Source organism: Lissotriton helveticus, chromosome 11 (assembly GCF_964261635.1).
Source record: "Lissotriton helveticus chromosome 11, aLisHel1.1, whole genome shotgun sequence".
NCBI classification, from domain to species: domain Eukaryota; kingdom Metazoa; phylum Chordata; class Amphibia; order Caudata; family Salamandridae; genus Lissotriton; species Lissotriton helveticus.
The window spans coordinates 459,990,300-460,009,876 of NC_136072.1; the positions used below are offsets into that span (position 1 = coordinate 459,990,300).

General features: G+C 44.3%; 1 protein-coding gene across 1 annotated transcript in view; it reads left to right on the forward strand.

Moving 5' to 3' along the window:
* EFHD1 (EF-hand domain family member D1) overlaps positions 1-19,577 on the forward strand; it is a 352,312-nt gene that overhangs the window by 135,854 nt on the left and 196,881 nt on the right. The window contains exon 2 of the mRNA XM_078666004.1: positions 4,783-4,930. Within this exon, the coding sequence (XP_078522130.1) occupies positions 4,783-4,930 (148 nt within the window). The remainder of the gene's footprint in view (positions 1-4,782; positions 4,931-19,577) is intronic.

A 19,577-nucleotide genomic window follows, 5' to 3' on the forward strand; every position in this document is an offset into this window, starting at 1 on the left:
GCAGCCTGGAGTTTTACGCTTATTGTGAGGGTGAAGTCTACCGACCAGAAGAACCGGTGTACGATGCGACATGGCAACGTGTAGATAGATGTTCATTGGAAATTGGATATTTGATGTATGCATTACGAAATTGTCAAGAAGGCTCTGACCCTCCCACGCCCAAAGGATTTAGACTGTGAATAGTAACGTGTAGCGTTTTCCATAGAGCTACAAAAAACAAAGCTGCACGTGAGGGCTTTAACTCGCACCTGGGAAAATACCCCGGTTTTGTGAGCCACGCCAAGACCGAAACGACTGTCCCAAGACAAGGAGAGATACCCCAAGCCGTTTAGCTTTGCGATCTTAGCAGGTGAGGCCAAGGATGGGCTTCAGAGAGAGCTAAGTGGCCACAAAGGGAAAGTGGGGGTGTGGGAGAGCCCCGCAACCCATTCTTTGGGAGTGACGTGTTTTCTGAGCGTCAGGCGCCTCCTTGCCTTGTAAATACGATCAACCTCCCCCTCTTGCACAATGAGGTCATTTCCACCCGACGATCTAAATCATGAGCATATCATAAGCATGTCATGTGCATGTCATGAGCATGTCATGAGCATGTCAGAGCCCATAACCTGCACTGCCCCCCCCCTTCCATGACCCCACCTCAAACGAATTGGGGATCTAGACAAGTCCGATGTTTCATGCCATAAGCACACCAGTGCCCTCAGCCTACCCTGTCCCTCACAATACTCCACTTCCATCCACCTGCGAGCTTGCCCCTCCCGCGCCTTCACCTTGCACGATGCAGCACCTCCACCCCTCCATACCCTGAACCTGACAACACTACATAGACATCTGTGCCCGAATCTCACCTTCCTCAGCACATAACCTTGCACAACGTGCGCACGCCCCTTCCAGCGCCTCGGTCTTCCTAGGAGGTGCGCTCTAATCCCCTCACACTGCCAGGGTACACATGCTACCCTCCCACCTACAAGCACTTCCTCCCCCGAGACTGCGCGCATCCTCATCTCACTGCCGGAACGGGCACCATCCACCCCGCCTCTCGCGACAATGTGCACGCTATCCCACCCCCATTAGAAATACCCTTCTGTCGGATAGATGACGTGCCAGCAGAGCCCCGCCCCGGGTGCCATCATCAGCTCCCCTCAAACACAGGCATATCAGCCCCACAGAACGCAAGCACGCCCATCTTTCCCTTCCACTGCCGTAGCCTTCCTTTTCACAAATCGCCGGAGCCGGAGGCGGGTCCGGGTGGAGTGCGGCCGCCGCGCTGTGTCTGTGTCCGGGCTCCGGGGGCGGGGAAGGAGTGGGGAGGAGCCGTAGGAGGAGTGGAAGGCGGGCACCCCCGACAGAGCCACCCCCAGCCGCGCCACCCACCAGGGAGTACGTTTTCATACAGGGTGGAAGCAGGGGGCGGGAGGGGGTAGAATCGGCAGGGGCGGGAGGGGGCGGGAAGGGGTAGAATCGGCTGCGTGGAGGAGGGGGCGGCAGGGGAATTCGGAGGAGGGGAGTGAGTGGGTGTGAAGAGGAGGGGAGGGATAATTATTCCCGTCCGAGCCTGAGGGAAGAAACTGAGAAGGTCAGAAAGGCGGGTGCCGGCTCAATGCCGGACCAGATTCGGGGGCGTTCCCGGCTTTCGGCTGACGTCGCGTGACGTCGGCAAAAGCCAAAGAATCGCGGGAACGCCCCCGAATCTGGTCCGGCATTGACGGACAGGCCCCTCGTCCAATGGCTAGGCTCCATTTATGGAGCCAGCCAATAAATGACGAGGGCCGACCCAAACCCCACTACAGTTCTCATCAGGTTTTCGCCTGCGCGAAAAAGATGCGCAGAGCGCATCTTTTCGCCAGGCAAAACCTAATAAAGGGAAACAAACAAACAATTGGCAGTAGGAAACTGGACCTGTGTTGGCCCCAGGGTACAATGAGTTGGGTGTCCCTTTGAAAGCAGGGTCATTAGTGGAAGTGTGTGGGTGTCCTCCCTTGTGTGTGAGCAGGGCTGCTACTGCTTAGAAAAGCCTATCAGGTCTAAAAGAAAATATGACCAATCAAAGAACAGTCGTGCTATGCTCTTTAAAGTAACAAAGAAAAGTAACACAATTTGTTTAGTCCATTAAAAAAGTGTCTTCCAATGGAGAGGGACAACAGCACAGAGTTGGACAATATTCTGGGGGTCACCTGGAGCTGCAGCGAACCCCCACACGCCCCCAGTTTGAAGGAGGAAGCACATTTTCTGAGTCTCCCAAGAGGGAGGCTCAATAACCCTAGTAAAAACTGGTCTTTTGTAAATACCCTGAGAATAATATCTTCTGCTTATTGGTGGTTTTGAACGCTTGCTAGGTAAGCTGGAGCAATAAGAATAACTGTTTACCTCTTTTATGTTTCTGTTGTGACAATTAATGTCAACAATTTTCGCATTTTTATTGCGATTGGCAAATATTTTATTTGCTGGGTAAAACAATTGGTTGCTTTCTACTAATGCAACAGTGATTGCCAAAGTCTGCTGGCCTTATGTTCCTACTGTGAATACCCTGACAAAGCCACTGTGCCTGAATATTTATTAAGTGCACGTCATTGTATGTCTGGATCTAGGCACATATAGAGGATATTGTTGTTTTAGAGGATAGGGCATGCTGGTACATGAATAGCTAAAGGTACCTCAAAACTAACTGGTCTAGTTTACATTTAGGAAGTTGGTTACACACAGTAACCTTTCTTTAGGATACATATTTTGCACAATGGTTAGTTTGTGAGGCCCATTTAGGAGGGTTCCGATTTTTCTTTCCACTTAGCATTTTGCAAATAGCACTAATTTTGAATGCAGTATTTAATTGTGTCTTTAAAATACATTTCCTTGTTAAAGAAAAAACACTGACTGGACAAAGATTTATTGAATATTAATTTGTGTATTGCTAAATTCTGAATTTCTACCCGCAACACCTCCCTGAATCAGCCTTGGACTGCGCCACCTTGCTGTGCTGAGAGTCAGTTGCTAAAATGGTACTTAGTTCCCAGTTTATGGGTTCACAGTATGGAGACTTAGCACGCTAGAAACTGGAAAAGAAGACCTGCTGCACTTAGTTTGCTCCTGCAAAACTGTACGCTATGAAAGGAGCTATCTACTAACAAGGGCTTTCAAAGTAGGATCCGTACAAGAAGGCAGACCATCCTGGCCTGTATGGATCCACGGGACCCCCAACTGACCTGCCACTTTGTTCAATTTCTGCTAAAGTCCGAGCAAAGTCTGCACCACAACTCTGTTCACCCAGCCCAACAGACCCAGACTGCAATATAAAGGCCACGGATTATTCAAGAACCGTACGATTCTCTGTCTGACAACACCGTGGCAGTCCCTCGCCACTACAAACCCTTTCTTCCCTTTAACAAACCGATAACTGTAAATATGCACCTATGAAAAGACTCAAATCTTAAATCTGTAATCCATTTTACATGTACTTTGAATTGCATACTAAACTCAACAGGCTATAGCACAGCTCTCCCAGGTCACTAATACTTTGGACTTTGTTCTCTTCTTTTTAGAATCCTATACTTGACTGTAAGGACTCAATTTTAATTCTGTTCATTTGTATGCAAAACACGGAACTATGTAACCATACCCAGCAAAAAGTTGTTGCAATGGTTTTAAGTAACTTAACAAATTGTAATACATTTGAAACCCCAATTTGATACAAGTGGGGCCCAGTAATGTCTTAACTGGTCTAGCCACATTTCTCTCCATATTTTAGTAATTCAATGTCATGTTATGTAAATTGCAATGGCCGCAGACGGATTTTCATTTATGGCACCATTTTATTATTACGGAAGTGTGCGCAGTGCTCTTTCTGTAATATCAGTAGCACTTGCACGTTTTTGCTCTGTACAGTCCTCATTAACATTGGGCATGGAAATACTGTGGGTCCGAGTCACAAAAAATTAACATTTATCCCTGTAAACATATTCCTATACACAGGTGTAAATATTCCACTTTTGGAAATTCAAAGACATTCCCAGCAACATGCCAAGAATGTTGCATCTGCTGTTTCTCCAATGCAGAGATGTACGAAGGGTAAGACTCCAGTTTGAAGAAAGACAGCCCGCTATACCATTTTTATTTTTATTTTATTTTTCTTCAATGAGAAACCATTTTTCCTATGTGGAAAATCCCTCCATCTACGCATTCACAAATTTTGAGAGTGATCCACTCCCACTTCCCACCTTGGAAGGTGAGTAAGTCTATCTTTTTGCTGGAGTAATCTAAGATCATTTCCAGGGTGGAAAAGGTTTGGAGAGGAGTTTGTGAATGCCTAAAAACTCACATGAGAGCAAGCAATCACAAGCTCTCATGGCAAACTACACCTTGAACATCTCATTCCCTGCCCATTGCGTGAGGTTAACTATCACGTAATTGTAGGCAGTCATTACATACAAATATGCAGTAATAAAATCATTTATTCCTCTGAAGAATCTTTTTATTTATACCCGATTGCCATAAATGGGACATGTAGCGATACAGTTGTAAAAAGCTTTGTGAATCATTCTTTGAGATTTGAGAGCAGAAAGTAAACAATATGTAGTGGTGTGTGTATTTCTGGTTAATGTGAAATATATGCGCTTTTCTGAAAGCCATAAATCGCTTGAGGCCCACGTTGAAGTCCATCTGAAGAGAGAGTGAAACAATGTTTTAGATTGGCCTGCACTAAATAACTCGGGGTGGCGATCCCTACAATGACTCTTCAAACATTTCCTCATGTAGAATTATAAGACTGATCTTTTCCCTCTGGCCCTGCAGGTACGACTCCGGGAAGGATGGGTTCATTGATCTGATGGAACTGAAGCGAATGATGGAAAAGTTGGGAGCACCACAGACCCATCTTGGGCTCAAGGATATGATCAAGGAGGTGGATGAGGACTTTGATGGCAAGCTCAACTTTCGTGAGGTGAGGCAACAGAATTGAGAAGGGAAGCAGAGTGGGGACTCCTGCAAAAATGGTGCATTGATTGCCTGGGGAAGTAAGAGGACGTGGGGTGATGGGGAGATTTGGCAAGCTGGTCGCACACAACAGTGGTTGTTTTATCTGTAGAGCATGCTGAGGAAGTACTCGCTGGTCACTAAATAGGGATTAACAGTATGTAGACAAGGAGCCCTAAGAGCAGTACTTAATTTGTGCAAGTGGTTGCATGTGGTGGGCACCGGCACTAATTTCTGGGAAATTGGACTTATTTTTCATCTTCATACTTTTAGCCAGATCAAAAGAGAGAGAGAGAGACTGACAGAAATTATTATTATTTATTATTATTATTATTTATTATTATTTATCGATTTATTAAGCGCAGTTGCTGCCCGGGGGCGTCCAAGCGCTGAGTATAGACAGAGACGTGGCAGAGCACGCGAGGAAACTAAAGGGGCTTCATGAATAGTATGGTTTTCAGTTTCCTGCGGAATGACAGCAGGTCAGGTGTGGATCGAAGAGCAAGGGGAAGGGCATTCCAAAGCTTGGCGGCGCACAGCGAGAACATCCTGCCCCCGGACCTGGCTCTCTTTACTCTGGGTACCGCTGCCAGAAAAGCACCGGTAGACCGGAGGTTCCTATTAGGGTGGTAAGGGGTGACAAGGCTGGCGTTAATTGCTGATCCGGTCTTCCAGAAAGCCCGATGTGTGATGCACAGAGCCTTGAATGCCACTCTCTGTCTCACAGGCAGCCAATGTAGGCTTTTCAGTCCCTGTCTGACGGACTGAGACCGTGGAATTTGGAGTATGGTACGTGCAGCGCAGTTTTGTACCACCTGTAACTTTCGGAGAGTCATCTCAGGCGCCCCTAGGTATAGGGCGTTGTTTGAGTCCAAACGGGACTGGATGAGGCCTTGTACCGCCACCTTCTTGGCATCCAGAGGTAGAAGTGGCAGGACCTTCCTCAGCGTTCTTAATAGTCCAAAGCAGGTGGCAGACAACCTGGTGGCCTGAGTGGAGAAGGAGAGTTTGTGGTCTAACCAGACTCCCAAGCTCTTAACACTGTCCTTGGGGGTAGGAGGTGCCCCTAGGCCAGTGGGCCACAAGGAAGAAAAAGACAGTGGTGAGGCTGGACCCAGGAGCATAAGTTCAGTCTTTCCTCCGTTCAATTTGAGGGAGGAGTTGGTCATCCATTCCCTCACGCTCTCCAAGCAGTTCAGCAGGCCAGCCGAGGCCTGCCTACCGTTCTCTTGGGACAGTGAAACCACTAGCTGGGTGTCGTCGGCGTACGACACGATTTTGATGCCGTACGGTTCTACTACCCCAGCCAGCGGTTTCATGTATGCGTTGAACAGTACAGGGCTCAGCGATGAGCCCTGCGGAACTCCACAGCTAAGAGGCTTGCTGGAAGATGTTGTGCTTCCATCAACGATCTGGAAAGATCTATCAGCCAGGAAGGAACTGAACCACCTTAGTGCGTTACCCGAGACTCCGATGTTCTGGAGACGGTTCAGCAGAGTAGCATGGCTGACCGTGTCGAAGGCAGCACTTAGATCAAGGAGGATCACTGCCACTGATCCTCCCTGATCCAGTATTCTTCGAGACTCTTCGGTAACTGCTAGCAAGGCGGTTTCAGTCCCGTGGCCAGGTCTAAAGCCTGTCTGGGAGGTGTGCAGTAGGGAATGATTCTCCAAAAACTGGACCAAGAGGGCATTTATATGTTTTTCCAGCACCTTGCCGGTCCACGGGAGCAATGAGATGGGGCGATAGTTGGAGTAGTCGTCAGGATCCAAATTAGGTTTTTTTAAGAGCGCCCGTACAGAGGCTTGCTTCCAGGCAGTGGGAACAGTGCAAGTCGCCAGGGATGAGTTTAGCAGTTCCAACACTACAGGGAGGATGGCTTCACCTGCCTGCATCAGGATATCCGGGGGGGCTGGGTCTCGGGGGGAGCCCGACTTCACCTGGCGAGCCACTTTATCTAAAGTGACAAGGTCCAGGGGAGGGAAATGGTCAAGAGTCGGTGCAGTAGTAGGCAGGCCAGACCAGGGGAGATTTTCCGAGAAAGGGAGACAGATGGAGGGAGCTAAAGATAGGAAACGGCAACAAATAGAGTGGACAGGGATGAAAAATAACCTACAAGATGGAGACCAAGAGAAAAGAAGTGTAGGGTGGTGGAAGAAAGAGGTATGACATGCAATCAAAGCTAGACACCCTCAGAATTTGATGGCCACAACATGTTGCAGAGCCTTTGCTTTCCTTGAATCATGCAATATTACATAATTTCTAAGGCAGCCACAAAGTTCTAACAATGCCCCTCTATTTAGTCTTGCACGATGCACATGTATCTGATTATTTTTACATTTTTAGAGGCTTCATTACGCACATCAATCACGACTTGTGACCGGTACAGCTGTCCTACGATGGGACATAGATTGCTCATAAAGCACCTAAGTCACTCTGACTGTATTGTGCACTACAATCCCAGTACTATGACATACACAGAGCAATGTATCTTTATCTTGATTTACAGAATGTACTGCTGTTTCGGTACTGATACATCCACAGAACTCTCAAAAAGTGTGTCGGTTCTCATTCCTGTTTGTGTGTGCTGGAATCTCCGTACTGAAACACTAATAGCACTGTGTGTTTGTGTGTACCAAACATTCAAATCCCAGTATGGTCTATCATAACTAGGTTTAACCGATGTTGAAAAATTGCCCTTCCTGCACTGTCTGTTCAGATTTTGTTTGCCTTTTTGCTGACGCCTTCTTTTGCTAGCTAGAATTCTGTGCACTTTACCCCTTCTAACCAGGGGTTAGGTGCCGCTGCTCCTCTTTTCTATAGTAAAATTGGTATAGTCCCGATTTGCATATTTAACTCTCCTATAAGTCTCTAATATATAACACCGAAGTGTACCCTGGGCCTTTAACTTAAATGTCATTAGTGGGCAGCACCTGTAAGTTAAATGTCATCAGTAGGCTGCAGCACTCATTGTGCCACCAACTCCTGTGACAATGCCAACATAAATGGAGGCCCGCCAACAGCTGCCTGGCTGTGCAGGTTTAAACTGCATATTCAACCTGTTCAAATAACACCTCTTGACAAGCCTAAAACCCTCCTTTTAAATATTTATACGTTACCACTAAGAAAGCCTTACTGCTCATTAAGACAGGGTGCATGGTATTTAAAAGTAAGATATGTAAAGGTTGTAATGTTCAACCTGTCCTTACGGTTGCTAGCACTGCAAAGACATGTTCACGGTAGAAGGTTGGCTGTTCCATGGGAAAGCACTGGGATATATTATTAAGTTTATTAAATTGTATTGCCTCTTAGGAATCATCTACTGATTTAAGTTTTGGACTTTTTAAAATATCTGTTACATACTCAATTCACTGGCAAAGTTGGATTTGTAATAAATATGTACAAAATATATCAAAGCATTCGTTAAGCAGTCTGATGAACAGTATATAGATCCGTATGAGTGACAATTCTGAAAGGTTCAATCCAATTTGGTTTATTGTAAAGTTTTCAACACAACATAAGTAGCGTTGTGATACACAGCCAACACGTGTTTCATCACACATGTGACTTCTTAAAGGCTGCAAAGAATAACAACGTAAAATCAAACATATTTCTAAAATCATAGTACAGATGACTAAGACGGGAACAAAAAAACATTCACTGTGCAAAACCTTTTCGAAGTCCCAATTCCAGTGTGAAAAGAAACATAAGAAAATGTAATCCAACCGTGTCACTGAAAATCAAACAAAAGAAATAAAAAAGTCAAGAAAGAGAAAATGCCAATAAGCCCAGATCTGGGAAATAAATTATAAAGAGCCCTGGTTTAGAGAAGGGATCATTAGTAAAGTTAATAAAATGGTAGGAAGAGGTGACGTTAATATAATGTGTATCCATTACTAAAGCATGGTGATAGTCTATAAAGCTGAACGCAAACCTCTTGAATATAAGGATGTAGTCCAAACACATGGACGATATTTAAGTAAATATGGGTCCATTGGTTCTGTATGTGACCAAGTATCAATGAACAGTCTCTGGATGTTTCCAGAGAAACATATAAGTAATATGGTAGTAACAATTATGTACAGTCAGATAATGTACGAAAAAAAAGAATTTACACGCCTCAAAGTTATATAAGGCTTATACTGGTGAAAGCGGCCGTCTGTTGTTGGTTGTCAATAAGCCCAAATCACTCCAACGAAACCCACGTTTTGTGCAATGCTAACCAGTGTCTGTCAAGTCTATATATAGTATAAGATTAAATTAGAACTTAAGAAAAATAGGACACTGCTGTTTGGATTACATTAAGGTATGTAACGCAGTGTAGAACCCATTGTACTCACCTAAAGGGATGGGTAACAGTCAGAGAAGCACCTACAATCTTGTATATATAGTACCGGCACGTTTCCGTTTCAGTAGCTGCAACAATGGGAGACTGACAAAAAAAGTTATGTACATGTTATGAAAAGATGTGCAGAGTTTAATCATATCTTAATGTAAAACTTCCCATTCATTTAATGGCAGTGACACAATTTGGCCGGCAAGTTATAGTCATGCACTAAGAACAAAGTTAGATATAAATTTAACCCTTTAACCGTGGCGGAAATTCCGCCGCGGTGCGGGTGATTTATGGCGTGGGCGTGGTTCGGATGGCCCCGGCCGTCCTCCGCACACACGCCCACCGTGATGTCGGGCGGCCAGCGGCCGTCCGACGCACGCAAGGGGTTAAACCAACGGTCAGTAAGCCGGTTGTAGCTATCTGCAGCAGACCCCGTAAAATCTTTTGCAATAACACAAGGAAAGTATGTATAAAGAAAAGAGGGCCCACATGGCCTTCCGAATTTCAACATTGGCTAGAGTCTTCCCACCGCCATGCCATACTGCTAAGTACCGTACATGTCTTAAAAGTTGATAGTGAGATGGGGCAAATGTATATGTCATACCTCTCTTTAAGGAGACTTAATAACCTCCTGCAACAAAATGACACAGCAAATTGTATGAAGAACACAAATAGAATCCCCCAATGCCCTGCTAACATGTTGTAGATTAGAGTATATAGAGTTGCTCAGAAAAAGTCCTGCCTTTCACTCGCGTGAATGTTGTCAACGCACCCTTGCTTCACAGTGCGAAACTGATTGAGCTACAAGTCTCAGTATGCTCCCCAATAGCAATGACAGCGGACTCCTCCACTGACAAGGAATTGATAAAACTACTGAGGCCATCTTATAATGTTCCAAAGAGCAAAATCCAAGTAACCAGAATATATTTATAAAGCGGTGACAGCATTTGTAGCATTTTAGAGCTCCAAGCTATATAGAAAACAGACTGCTTGTAATTCAGTTTTACATGTACTCAGTACAAACCCCAAATTACAAATTGACTCCATCCCACTGGGTGAGATGACTTGTTTCAGGCGGAATTGCAGTGACAACACTATCTTCACACTTGAACTTAAAGCACCAGAAGACAGATTCCGACAGAGGGGATACCTAGAGCATACACTTTCCAGAGCCAGAAACAAAATTATGAAAACACCTTGAAACACTTTATTTGCCAAGAGTACTTACAAAGGAGCCAGTGATCAGAAACTTAGTTTAATTACAAGGTACAGCCCACATAGCCATAGCTTGTTCAAAATCTTGAGGAAACATTGGCACATACTGAAACTTGATACTACTCTGAACAAACACATTTCCAGCAAACCCCATATTACACATAGTAGGGCACTACCTTGAGAAATATACTATGCCACAGCTACCTGTCAATTGGAGCATCTACCGAACAGGTTTTGTGGTGACACGCCAAATCCAAAGTTTTCTTTAAATGTACATGGTGCAATGTGTGTCAATTTGTTCTTGATAGGAAAGCAGACTTTCAATACATTTCTCCTAAGAAATACTTTATTAATCGATTTTTTTTAATTGTAACACTATTCGACTAATCCGACACGTGCGCAGATCGGATGCCCCCGGCCGTACGACGCATGGAAAAGGTTAAACTTTGCAGTACGTCTATTACTGTTTGGGAATCTACTCCTAGCTGAATGAGTTATTCAATTTGGTCCTGTATGTTTGAGCATGGTTATTTATTCATATACAAGTTTTGATATATAAACTATTTCACACACACATTTTGGCATTTTGATTTGCAGCTCTAAAATGCTATAATTGCAGTCATCACTTTGTAAATATACTCTGGTTACTTGGATTTTTCTCTGTGGTACGTTACAAGATGGCCTCCCCAGTTTTATCAATTTCTTGTCAGTGGAGGAGTCCGCTGTCTATTACTATTGGGTAGCGTACTTGTACAGCGACTTATAGCTCAGTCCAGTCCCGCATTGTGAACCCGGCGTGCACTGACGACATTCACACGAGTGAAAGGTAGGACTTTTTGCTGTGTTGTTTTGTTGCAGGATCTGCTGAAGTCTCCTTAAAGAGAGATATGACATATACATTTGCCCCTACTCACTATCAATTTTTAAGACAAACAATACTCTGCGGTATGGCATGGCTGTGAAAAGGTTCTAGCCAATGTTGAAATTGGGACGGTCAAGTGGTACCCTCTTTTCTTTATACATAATTTCCTTGTGTTGTTGCAATAGATTTTATGGGGTCTCACGCCGAGAGTTACGTCCCGGCTTACTCACTATTGGTTTAAATGTTATATTTATATCTGGCTTTGTTCTTAGTGCATAATTATACTAGCCAGCCAAAATGTGTGACTGCCATGAAATGATTGGGAAGTTTTGCAAGGTTCGCAGCGGACTTAACAACATATTGCGTGATTTAAATTATTTTGTGATCTTTATAGTTGTTTACTATTTCTTAGGAGCTTATCAGGTCTCCTTTACATTTTTAAATTCTGGTAGATCATAACAACATACTTCGATATCTGTTTTCAGGTGATCGAATGGTGGATTTAGGTGAGCATCTCATTGTTGGGTTTTACATAAAGATTAGATTAAACTCTGCACATCTTTTCAAAACATGTGCATGAACTTTTTTGTCATTCTCCTATTATTGCAGCTACTGAAGCAGAAACTTGGCAGTACTATATATACACAATTGTAAGTGCTTCTCTTACTGTTACCCATCCTTTTAGGTGGGTTCAATGGGGTCTACACTGCGTTATGTACATTAATGTCATCCGAACAGCAGTATCCTATTTTTCCTACATTCTAATTTAATGTTATATTCTAGACAGACTTGACAGACACCGGCTCGCATTGCAAACACATGGATTTAGTTGGAGAGATTTTGCCATTTGATTCACCATACTTATTGACAACCAATGATCGGTGGTCGCTTTCACCAATGTAAACCTTATATAACTTCAAGGCTTGTAAATTCTTGTTCACTTACAGAACTACTGGACCCACATTTCCTAAATTTTGTCCATGTATTTGGACTGCAACCTTATATTCTAGAGGTTCGTGTTCAGTTTTAAAGACTATCACCATGCTTTATTATTGGATGCCATTATATTAACATCACCTTTTCCTACCATTTTATTAACTTTACTAATTATCCCTTCTCTCCACTAGTGTACTGAATCATTTATTTCACTGATCTGGGCTTATTGGCATTTCCTGTTTCCGGTCTTTTCTATTTTCTGTCTTTTCTATTTCTTTTGTTCGGTTTTCGGTGACACATTCTGGTGACCTTTTCTTACGTTTCTTTTCGCACAAGAATTGGGACTCCGAAAAGGTTTCACACAGTGAATGTTTTTTTGTTCCTGTCTTAGTTATCTGTACTGTGATTTTGGAAATATGTTTGATTTTACGTTGTTACTCTTTGCAGCCTTGAAGAAGTCACTAGCGTGACGAAACACGTGTTGGCTGTGTATCACAATGCTGCTTATTTCATGTTCTGTTGAAACCTTTATTTGTGTCCAATCGGGCCTCAAAAATCATTAAAATGTTACTAGACCTGCAGGTCGAGGTACTTTAATAATCTACTTGAGCTAATTGTAATTCTTTAGACCCATACACTGGTTTCAAATGATGATCCTAGGCAAATATTTTAATTCGCTGACCCGCCATTTACTTTATTATCACATATGAGAACAACTTTAAATATGCGAGTTCAGCATGTGTGCTATACGAAAACTTTTTTGTTTGATTTAGTAGACTAAACCTTTGATCCATACTTAATACAAATGTAGTCACATATAGGATACACATGACCCCCTACTTGCCTCTTAGTTCATTAACAGCATTGTCATCAGGGTGGCAGCAGGCATGTTTCTAAAACCATGTTTAAAACCTATCACTTTTAATAAATACATATCTAAAGCACAAAGTGGTAGCACGCTACCACTTGCAATCAGCAGATCAGATTTTACATTGAAATGGCCACAGAATTTCCCACTGACATGCAGTTTTACTGATAAAACTACATAGTGTACAAATGATACGGTTTGGATATCTAGTTTCTGTAAATATTTGTCATTTGCACATCACCAAGTAAAGTGTTCTGATTTGTTTTGCTCCATTACACTTCTCAATTACAAAAAAATGTGCTTTTGTAATTGCTGATATATTTTGAAATATTAGTACTATTCATTTATAAGCTATTTAAATTTTAAATGTTAGTAAAAAACTGACATCTTAGAGCCTTTTGTTTCACAATGATTGTCAGACAACTCACTTGGTAAAAACCTCTAACTTTAGTAAGAGAAAGAAAAATAAGCTCCATTTTCCATGCAACAATAAGTAAACAGACAAATTGATGTTTGACCTCTTTCCTCGAAAGAACAGCAAATGTGTCAAGATAAAATAAAGATTTAAAGACATCTGTATTGCTCATTCACTTTCTGAATGAACAAAACACCTGTTCCTTTGAAGATTATGTTCACTCACAAGAACTGACCAGTAGGTGCAAAACGTAGTTCGACCTGATAAAATCTGACTCGTTATTGCGAGTGGGCGAGTAAATTTTTCGAGCCTGACAATATACAGAATTGGGTTGAACCTATCAGAATTGTTACTCAATTGGATCTATATATTGTTCATCGGACTGCTTAACGAGTACTTTGATATCTTTTGTAAAAATATATTATGCAGTGGGTCCTTTCATCTGCTGCCTTTGACACCTTTGGTAGTAGTTTGTCCAGATATCGGTTATAGTACAACCATATGACGTCTACAGGATAAATTTACCCATTAAATTTGTATTTCAATAGGTGTGATTTCTTTTTTATACCACTACTACCGTTTTCTGCTTTTGTAATAAATATTGTGGAAAGATGACTTCAAAAAGTCTTCTTTGCTCTATTTGAAGTCCATAGAAGCTAAATCTACATATTGCTGTCTGCCTTCTGCCAGCCAGTAAAAAGAATTTCGATGAGGTGAAATATGGTGTGAACGTCCTCTTAGGACAAGGACAAAAAGCCGTGAGTGTGAAATGTTGTTCCCTTGACAGGATGGCCTGTGGACTGGGCTCAAGGACTTGAATAACTTCAAAGAGGACTACCCTGTTACAAGCAGACTTAGTTAGAACACAGTCATGCACCCTTCTTTTGTCCCTCCAGCGAGACCGGCTACCATCACAGTCAAGTCAAGTCAAGTTAAAATTTATATAGCGCACTACTCACCCAGAGGGTCTCAAGGCGCTTGGATGAGGGGTGTTTGTTATTTATCAAATAACCAGGTTTTGAGTTGTTTTCTGAAGGAGAGGTGGTTCTTTGTGAGGCGGAGGTGGGTGGGGAGAGAATTCCATGTTTTGGCCGCTAAGTAGGAGAAAGATCTCCCACCCATAGTGGATCTTTGGATGCGTGGAATCGCGGCGAGGGCTTGATTGGACGATCGTAGTTGGCGTGTGGGGGTGTAGAAGGTCAGGCGCGTGTTTAGGTATATAGGTCCTAGGCATCATGTTGACATCACAGTGTCATATTGTGCTGGAGTGTAAATACCTGTTTTACTGGTCTGCTGGGGTTTGTCATATGACATTTGGGGCGCACTTCAATCATGGCAAACAGGATACCAAATTAATCTGTGTGTATCGGTCTGGTTTCTGAAAGCTCAGCTTTGTCTTACCAGACTTCTGTCTCTGAGGTGGTTGGGAGTACAGGGACTGTCTAAAACTGGATTTTCCTTTGAGATGTGGGAGTACACCTGGATTACCATGGTACATTCCCCACACACACTCCAGCCCTCAGAGCCCAAGTTTAGGGTGTCCAAAACTTCGCCCACCTTTAAAATGGCCAAAGGGGGTAGGGTTAGCCCTGGCAACCTTTACCCCATTGGTTAGGGTGTACACCTGGGCCATTTCCATCCACTCGCTTGTGCCAGGCATAAACGTGCCAGCTTTTGGCACCCACTTCAGAACACCCCTGAACCTGTGGAAGACCAGAAGATGACTAAACCTGCTGCCTGAGACCTGAAAACAGCACTAAAGGACTGGACCTGCTCTCCTTCTTGAACCCAGGACAAAGTAGTGAAGTCTAAGGGCCATAAGGCTGACCTCCTCTTCAGTTCAAGCTAAAGGAATACACCAAGCTACAAGATGCCTTTCCTGCAACTGTGCAGCTGATTATTGGCTCTTGACTGAACTCTGCCTGCCAACCTGTGAGTCTCAAAGTGCCTCCCCTGAGGTGCTTTAGAAGTACTCCTGTGGTGGGTTTGGACATAAAGGAATAAAGTCAGGCAGTAAAGTCTTTCACCAGGATGAACCTGGTTGGTGGATCCAACCTGTCCTTCATCACATTCAGCATCAAATTGCACCTAGGTCTTAGGCTACCCTGGCTATTGACTGTCATTGGTGCTTTGTGCTTCTTGGTGCTAGTTCTACTTAAAACTTCACAAATTGATATCTCCAGTTCCCCTTATTAGATTTCCGATATTTCGGTGTCATTTTGTTTATTAAAGTTTACCTTATTTTTCAAATTTTGTTTTGGGATTTTCATTGTTTGCCATTTTAACTTTATTGCAATGTTAGCACTGTATAAATACTTTACACATTGCCTCCAAGTTAATCATGTCTGCTCTGTTTCAAAGCTACCAGAAGGTTGAGCTCAGGTGTATTTAAAGTTAGTGACTTTGTTGCATAACCCAGACAAGGATTGTGGTTATTACTTGAGGTGAGTACTTGCCCCCTCAACCAATAAATCGATTTCTTTCAATGGCGAAATCTTTGCACATCTTTCTACTCTCCAAAAATAGATAAAAGTGAGTTTTTAATAAGAAAAAAATACCATAAATTATCTAAAAGTCAGGACCACCATATAGCTGAGAAAGATCATACGCTATATGAAAGTAGGGATGCTACTGTGCTACATGCCATCTGCACACCTTCTTTCCAGTCTTGAAGTTTCATTTGACAACCTATTGTTTTCTGGGGTGAGTTGACTTGGAGAGTTTCTATTGAACCAACTGATACACTCGAAAATGATGGACAAGGGAAGCAGTGTTTTTAGACAGACCGCTTTGTTCCAGCTCTATGCAGAGGGCTCTGAGCACTTTCCATACTTTCCTGGTTGATACATAGAAATACACAAAGGGACGGTGTGTACTTCTATTCTATACCACTGTACTATTCCCCAAGTAAAGAGGAGAGCCGAGGGATAGGTTGTAAGACGCTGCTCTCTTCCTATTGATCTCATAAAAGATATGTTGACAATTGTGTGTTTCAACCCTCATCTAGCTGATCACATACAGTTGTGGGTCAGTGTGGTCTGGTTTGAGGGGGGGGGGGGGTTAGAATAGCCATGTTTGTATATGGAAAGTACCTGGAAGGGGCAGCCTGGTTCTACACTAGTGTGGGTCATGGTATATTTATGGGCAGGGGTATGGCTGGCTATACTCAAATGGTGATACCAAAGGGGATGATGGACGGAGCGTTTGAGCAAATCAAACACGCAGCCTGGCTGATGAGCGTTATGAACCCGAAACCGGTCCCAGGATGCTTGTTTATTGTCCGGGGAAGACCTGGCTTGGCAGTTCGGGCTGGACAGTTCCCATGAGGCACAGGGTCAGGCTGATTTGCATATGGCCATGTCTGACCTGGGTGGTGGAGTGAGCAAAAGAATGGTGATGGATTAAACCCAGATCAGTTGACTGGGGGGGGAGTGTTTGATTTGCTCAAACGCTCCGTCCATCATCCTCTTTGGTATCGCTATACTCAAATGGCAGCAAAGAGAGATGGAGAGAGAAGCAAACGTTGCTTGGAAGAACACTGTGCTTTGTTAGTCAAACTTTAGCTGACGTATTTATTGCAGTGTGGTCTTAGCGCATGGGCATGCTGGGCAGTTGCCCAAGGGCCCCTCGATCATAGGGTCCCATGTGGACCAGAATGTAACTCTAATTTTCTGTTAAACATTTTTGTTCCTGTGAGCGCTTGTGTAGGCAGGACCCAGTGCACTGCTTTGCCCGAGGTCCTATAATGCTGTTAAGATGGCCTTGATTTATTGTATTTGCATAGGGCATTGCTAAGGCGGACAGGGTGGTCACACACTAGGGTTGCCCCTTTGTACTTATGAATCTGATAGGGACAAGCTGGACATTGCACGGATAGGCGCTGGCATAGGATTGACATGCTAGTCATTACAATAGGGAGGGCCACTATCTGTGTGGGCCAATGTCTGGAGAGGTGGGCTTTGTGCCTGCTTGTGCCACGCCTCGGAGAGACATATGAGCTGAGCACATTTGAAAGGATAAGCTGTTTGTCTGGGGTTGTTTGTAGGCAGTCTCCCCTGGACAATTGATTGTTATTTTGCTGTCCTTCCTGTGGATCATGCAGCTGTTCCCTGCTGGAACCTGCAGTCTGTTTGCCTGGGGTGGTTTGTGCATTCTCTCTCCCGGACTATTGATTGTTCTTTCCCCATTCTTCCCATGTCCCTTGCAGCTGTCCTCTCTTGGAACCTTGGTCTGTTTGCCGGGGGCGCTTTGGATGCTCTCTCTTCCTACGGTCTTCGTTGTTCTTGTCCCTCGCATGGCCCCTGCAGCTGGTCCCTGCTGGAATCTATGGCCTTGACACAGGCTCAGCCAGGCAGCAATAAGTGGGGTGTGCGAAGTAATGGAAATGGCTTTCAGGGAGTGCCCGAGTGAGCTGACAAACCCGGCTGCTTAATCCTTCTGGGCAGGTGAGCAGAAGGCGAACGAAAAGCAGCTGCTACGGCTGACCTATGGGGGGTTGATCTGTCTTACGGGCAAAGTTAGAAAGCTGGCTTACAGAGGTCTCAGCTTTCCAGGACCTATATATACATGGGCATCTGAGCCAAGCCAGTTTTTTTTTGCTTTTCATTCTGGGACATGTAGACTTTATTTTGTAATGGGATACAGAAGATAAACCCCAGAATACTAGCTAGTGAAGCAAGGACCTGTGAAACTTGAGGACCATTCTATCAATCAGGGTAAAACACAACTGCTCACCCATGATGGTCTCAAGGCGCTGGGGCGGGCAGCTCTGTTGAGTGCTGGGGTCATCCGAAGAGCCTGATCTTGAAGTCCTTCCTGAACTGGGGCAATGTGTGAGATTGCCGGACTTGGACAGGGAGGGTGTTCCAGGCTTTGGCTGCAAGGTAGGAGAAGGACTTTCCTCCCTTGGCTCACACTCTGAAGCCTATAGCTCATGTCCATGGTCATAGCTATCAATAATGCAGCAGGTACGTGGCAGCAAGGCCCAGAGGTCTGACGGGCCCACAGCAGGGTTTTAAGTGGGGTGGGTTCCCCTCGGGGTCAGACCAGCCACTAATTAAAAACTGACTTGGAAACTGGGCTTTGTATTCATGACTCGAACTTTAAACTGTACTGATGGAAACTGTGACCGATTTCTCAACAATTACTGTAAAAACCCATACGGAAAACTTAGTCAGTGATGTATTCCCTGTTTACATTTCATATTTTACATTTCTTTTTTGTGTGCATTTCCTAAGAGTATTTGCTTTTTCCAGATGTGTTTCTGCAGTGTTTTTTAATGCAACATATGCCCCTTGAATGGTGCTTACAGTGAGCTGTGTCACCTCCAGGTGCCTGGGTGCAGCGCCGGTCCTAGAACTTCTGGGGCCCCGGGCGAAAGGGAAGATTTGAGGCCCCTCTAATTTGCATGTAAAATCCAGTCGCGGCTAGCATGACTCGCGGGTGGGAGGTCTTGCAGGGGTTATTAAAAAAATTAAATAAACTTACCTTCCCAGGTCTCGTGTCATCTCTGCTCCTGACCTGCTCTCTTTCTTTCCTGCCTCTGGCAGGAACAGGAAGCAGGCAGCCTCCCTCCCCAATGGCAGCATTGTGATTGGTTGGGACGCCGACCAGCCAGGCGCCTATGGGGAGGCCGTTTTCTCCATGTAGGGTGCATTGGTGCCTACATGGAGAAAGGCCAGAGCGTGCATGACTGGTTAGGTCGGTCCCGGAGGGCCGACCAAACAGTCAGGGCCCTTAGCAGGGGGCAAGGCACTCCTCCCCTGCCCTAAAGCAGACCCGCCTGCCCCCAACCAAACACTTCTGCTTTCTCGCGGTGTGAGTAGCAGAAACATAAAATGGTAGTTTTTGCATTTTATATCTCTGCTTCTCGCTCTGCAAGAAAGCAGTGGGGTGACGCTCCTCCGCCCTAGTGGAGTCACTGAAGTATACCCGAGCAGATGACATTTGCGGCGGAAGTCGCTGCAGCCACGAGGCGCCCCAT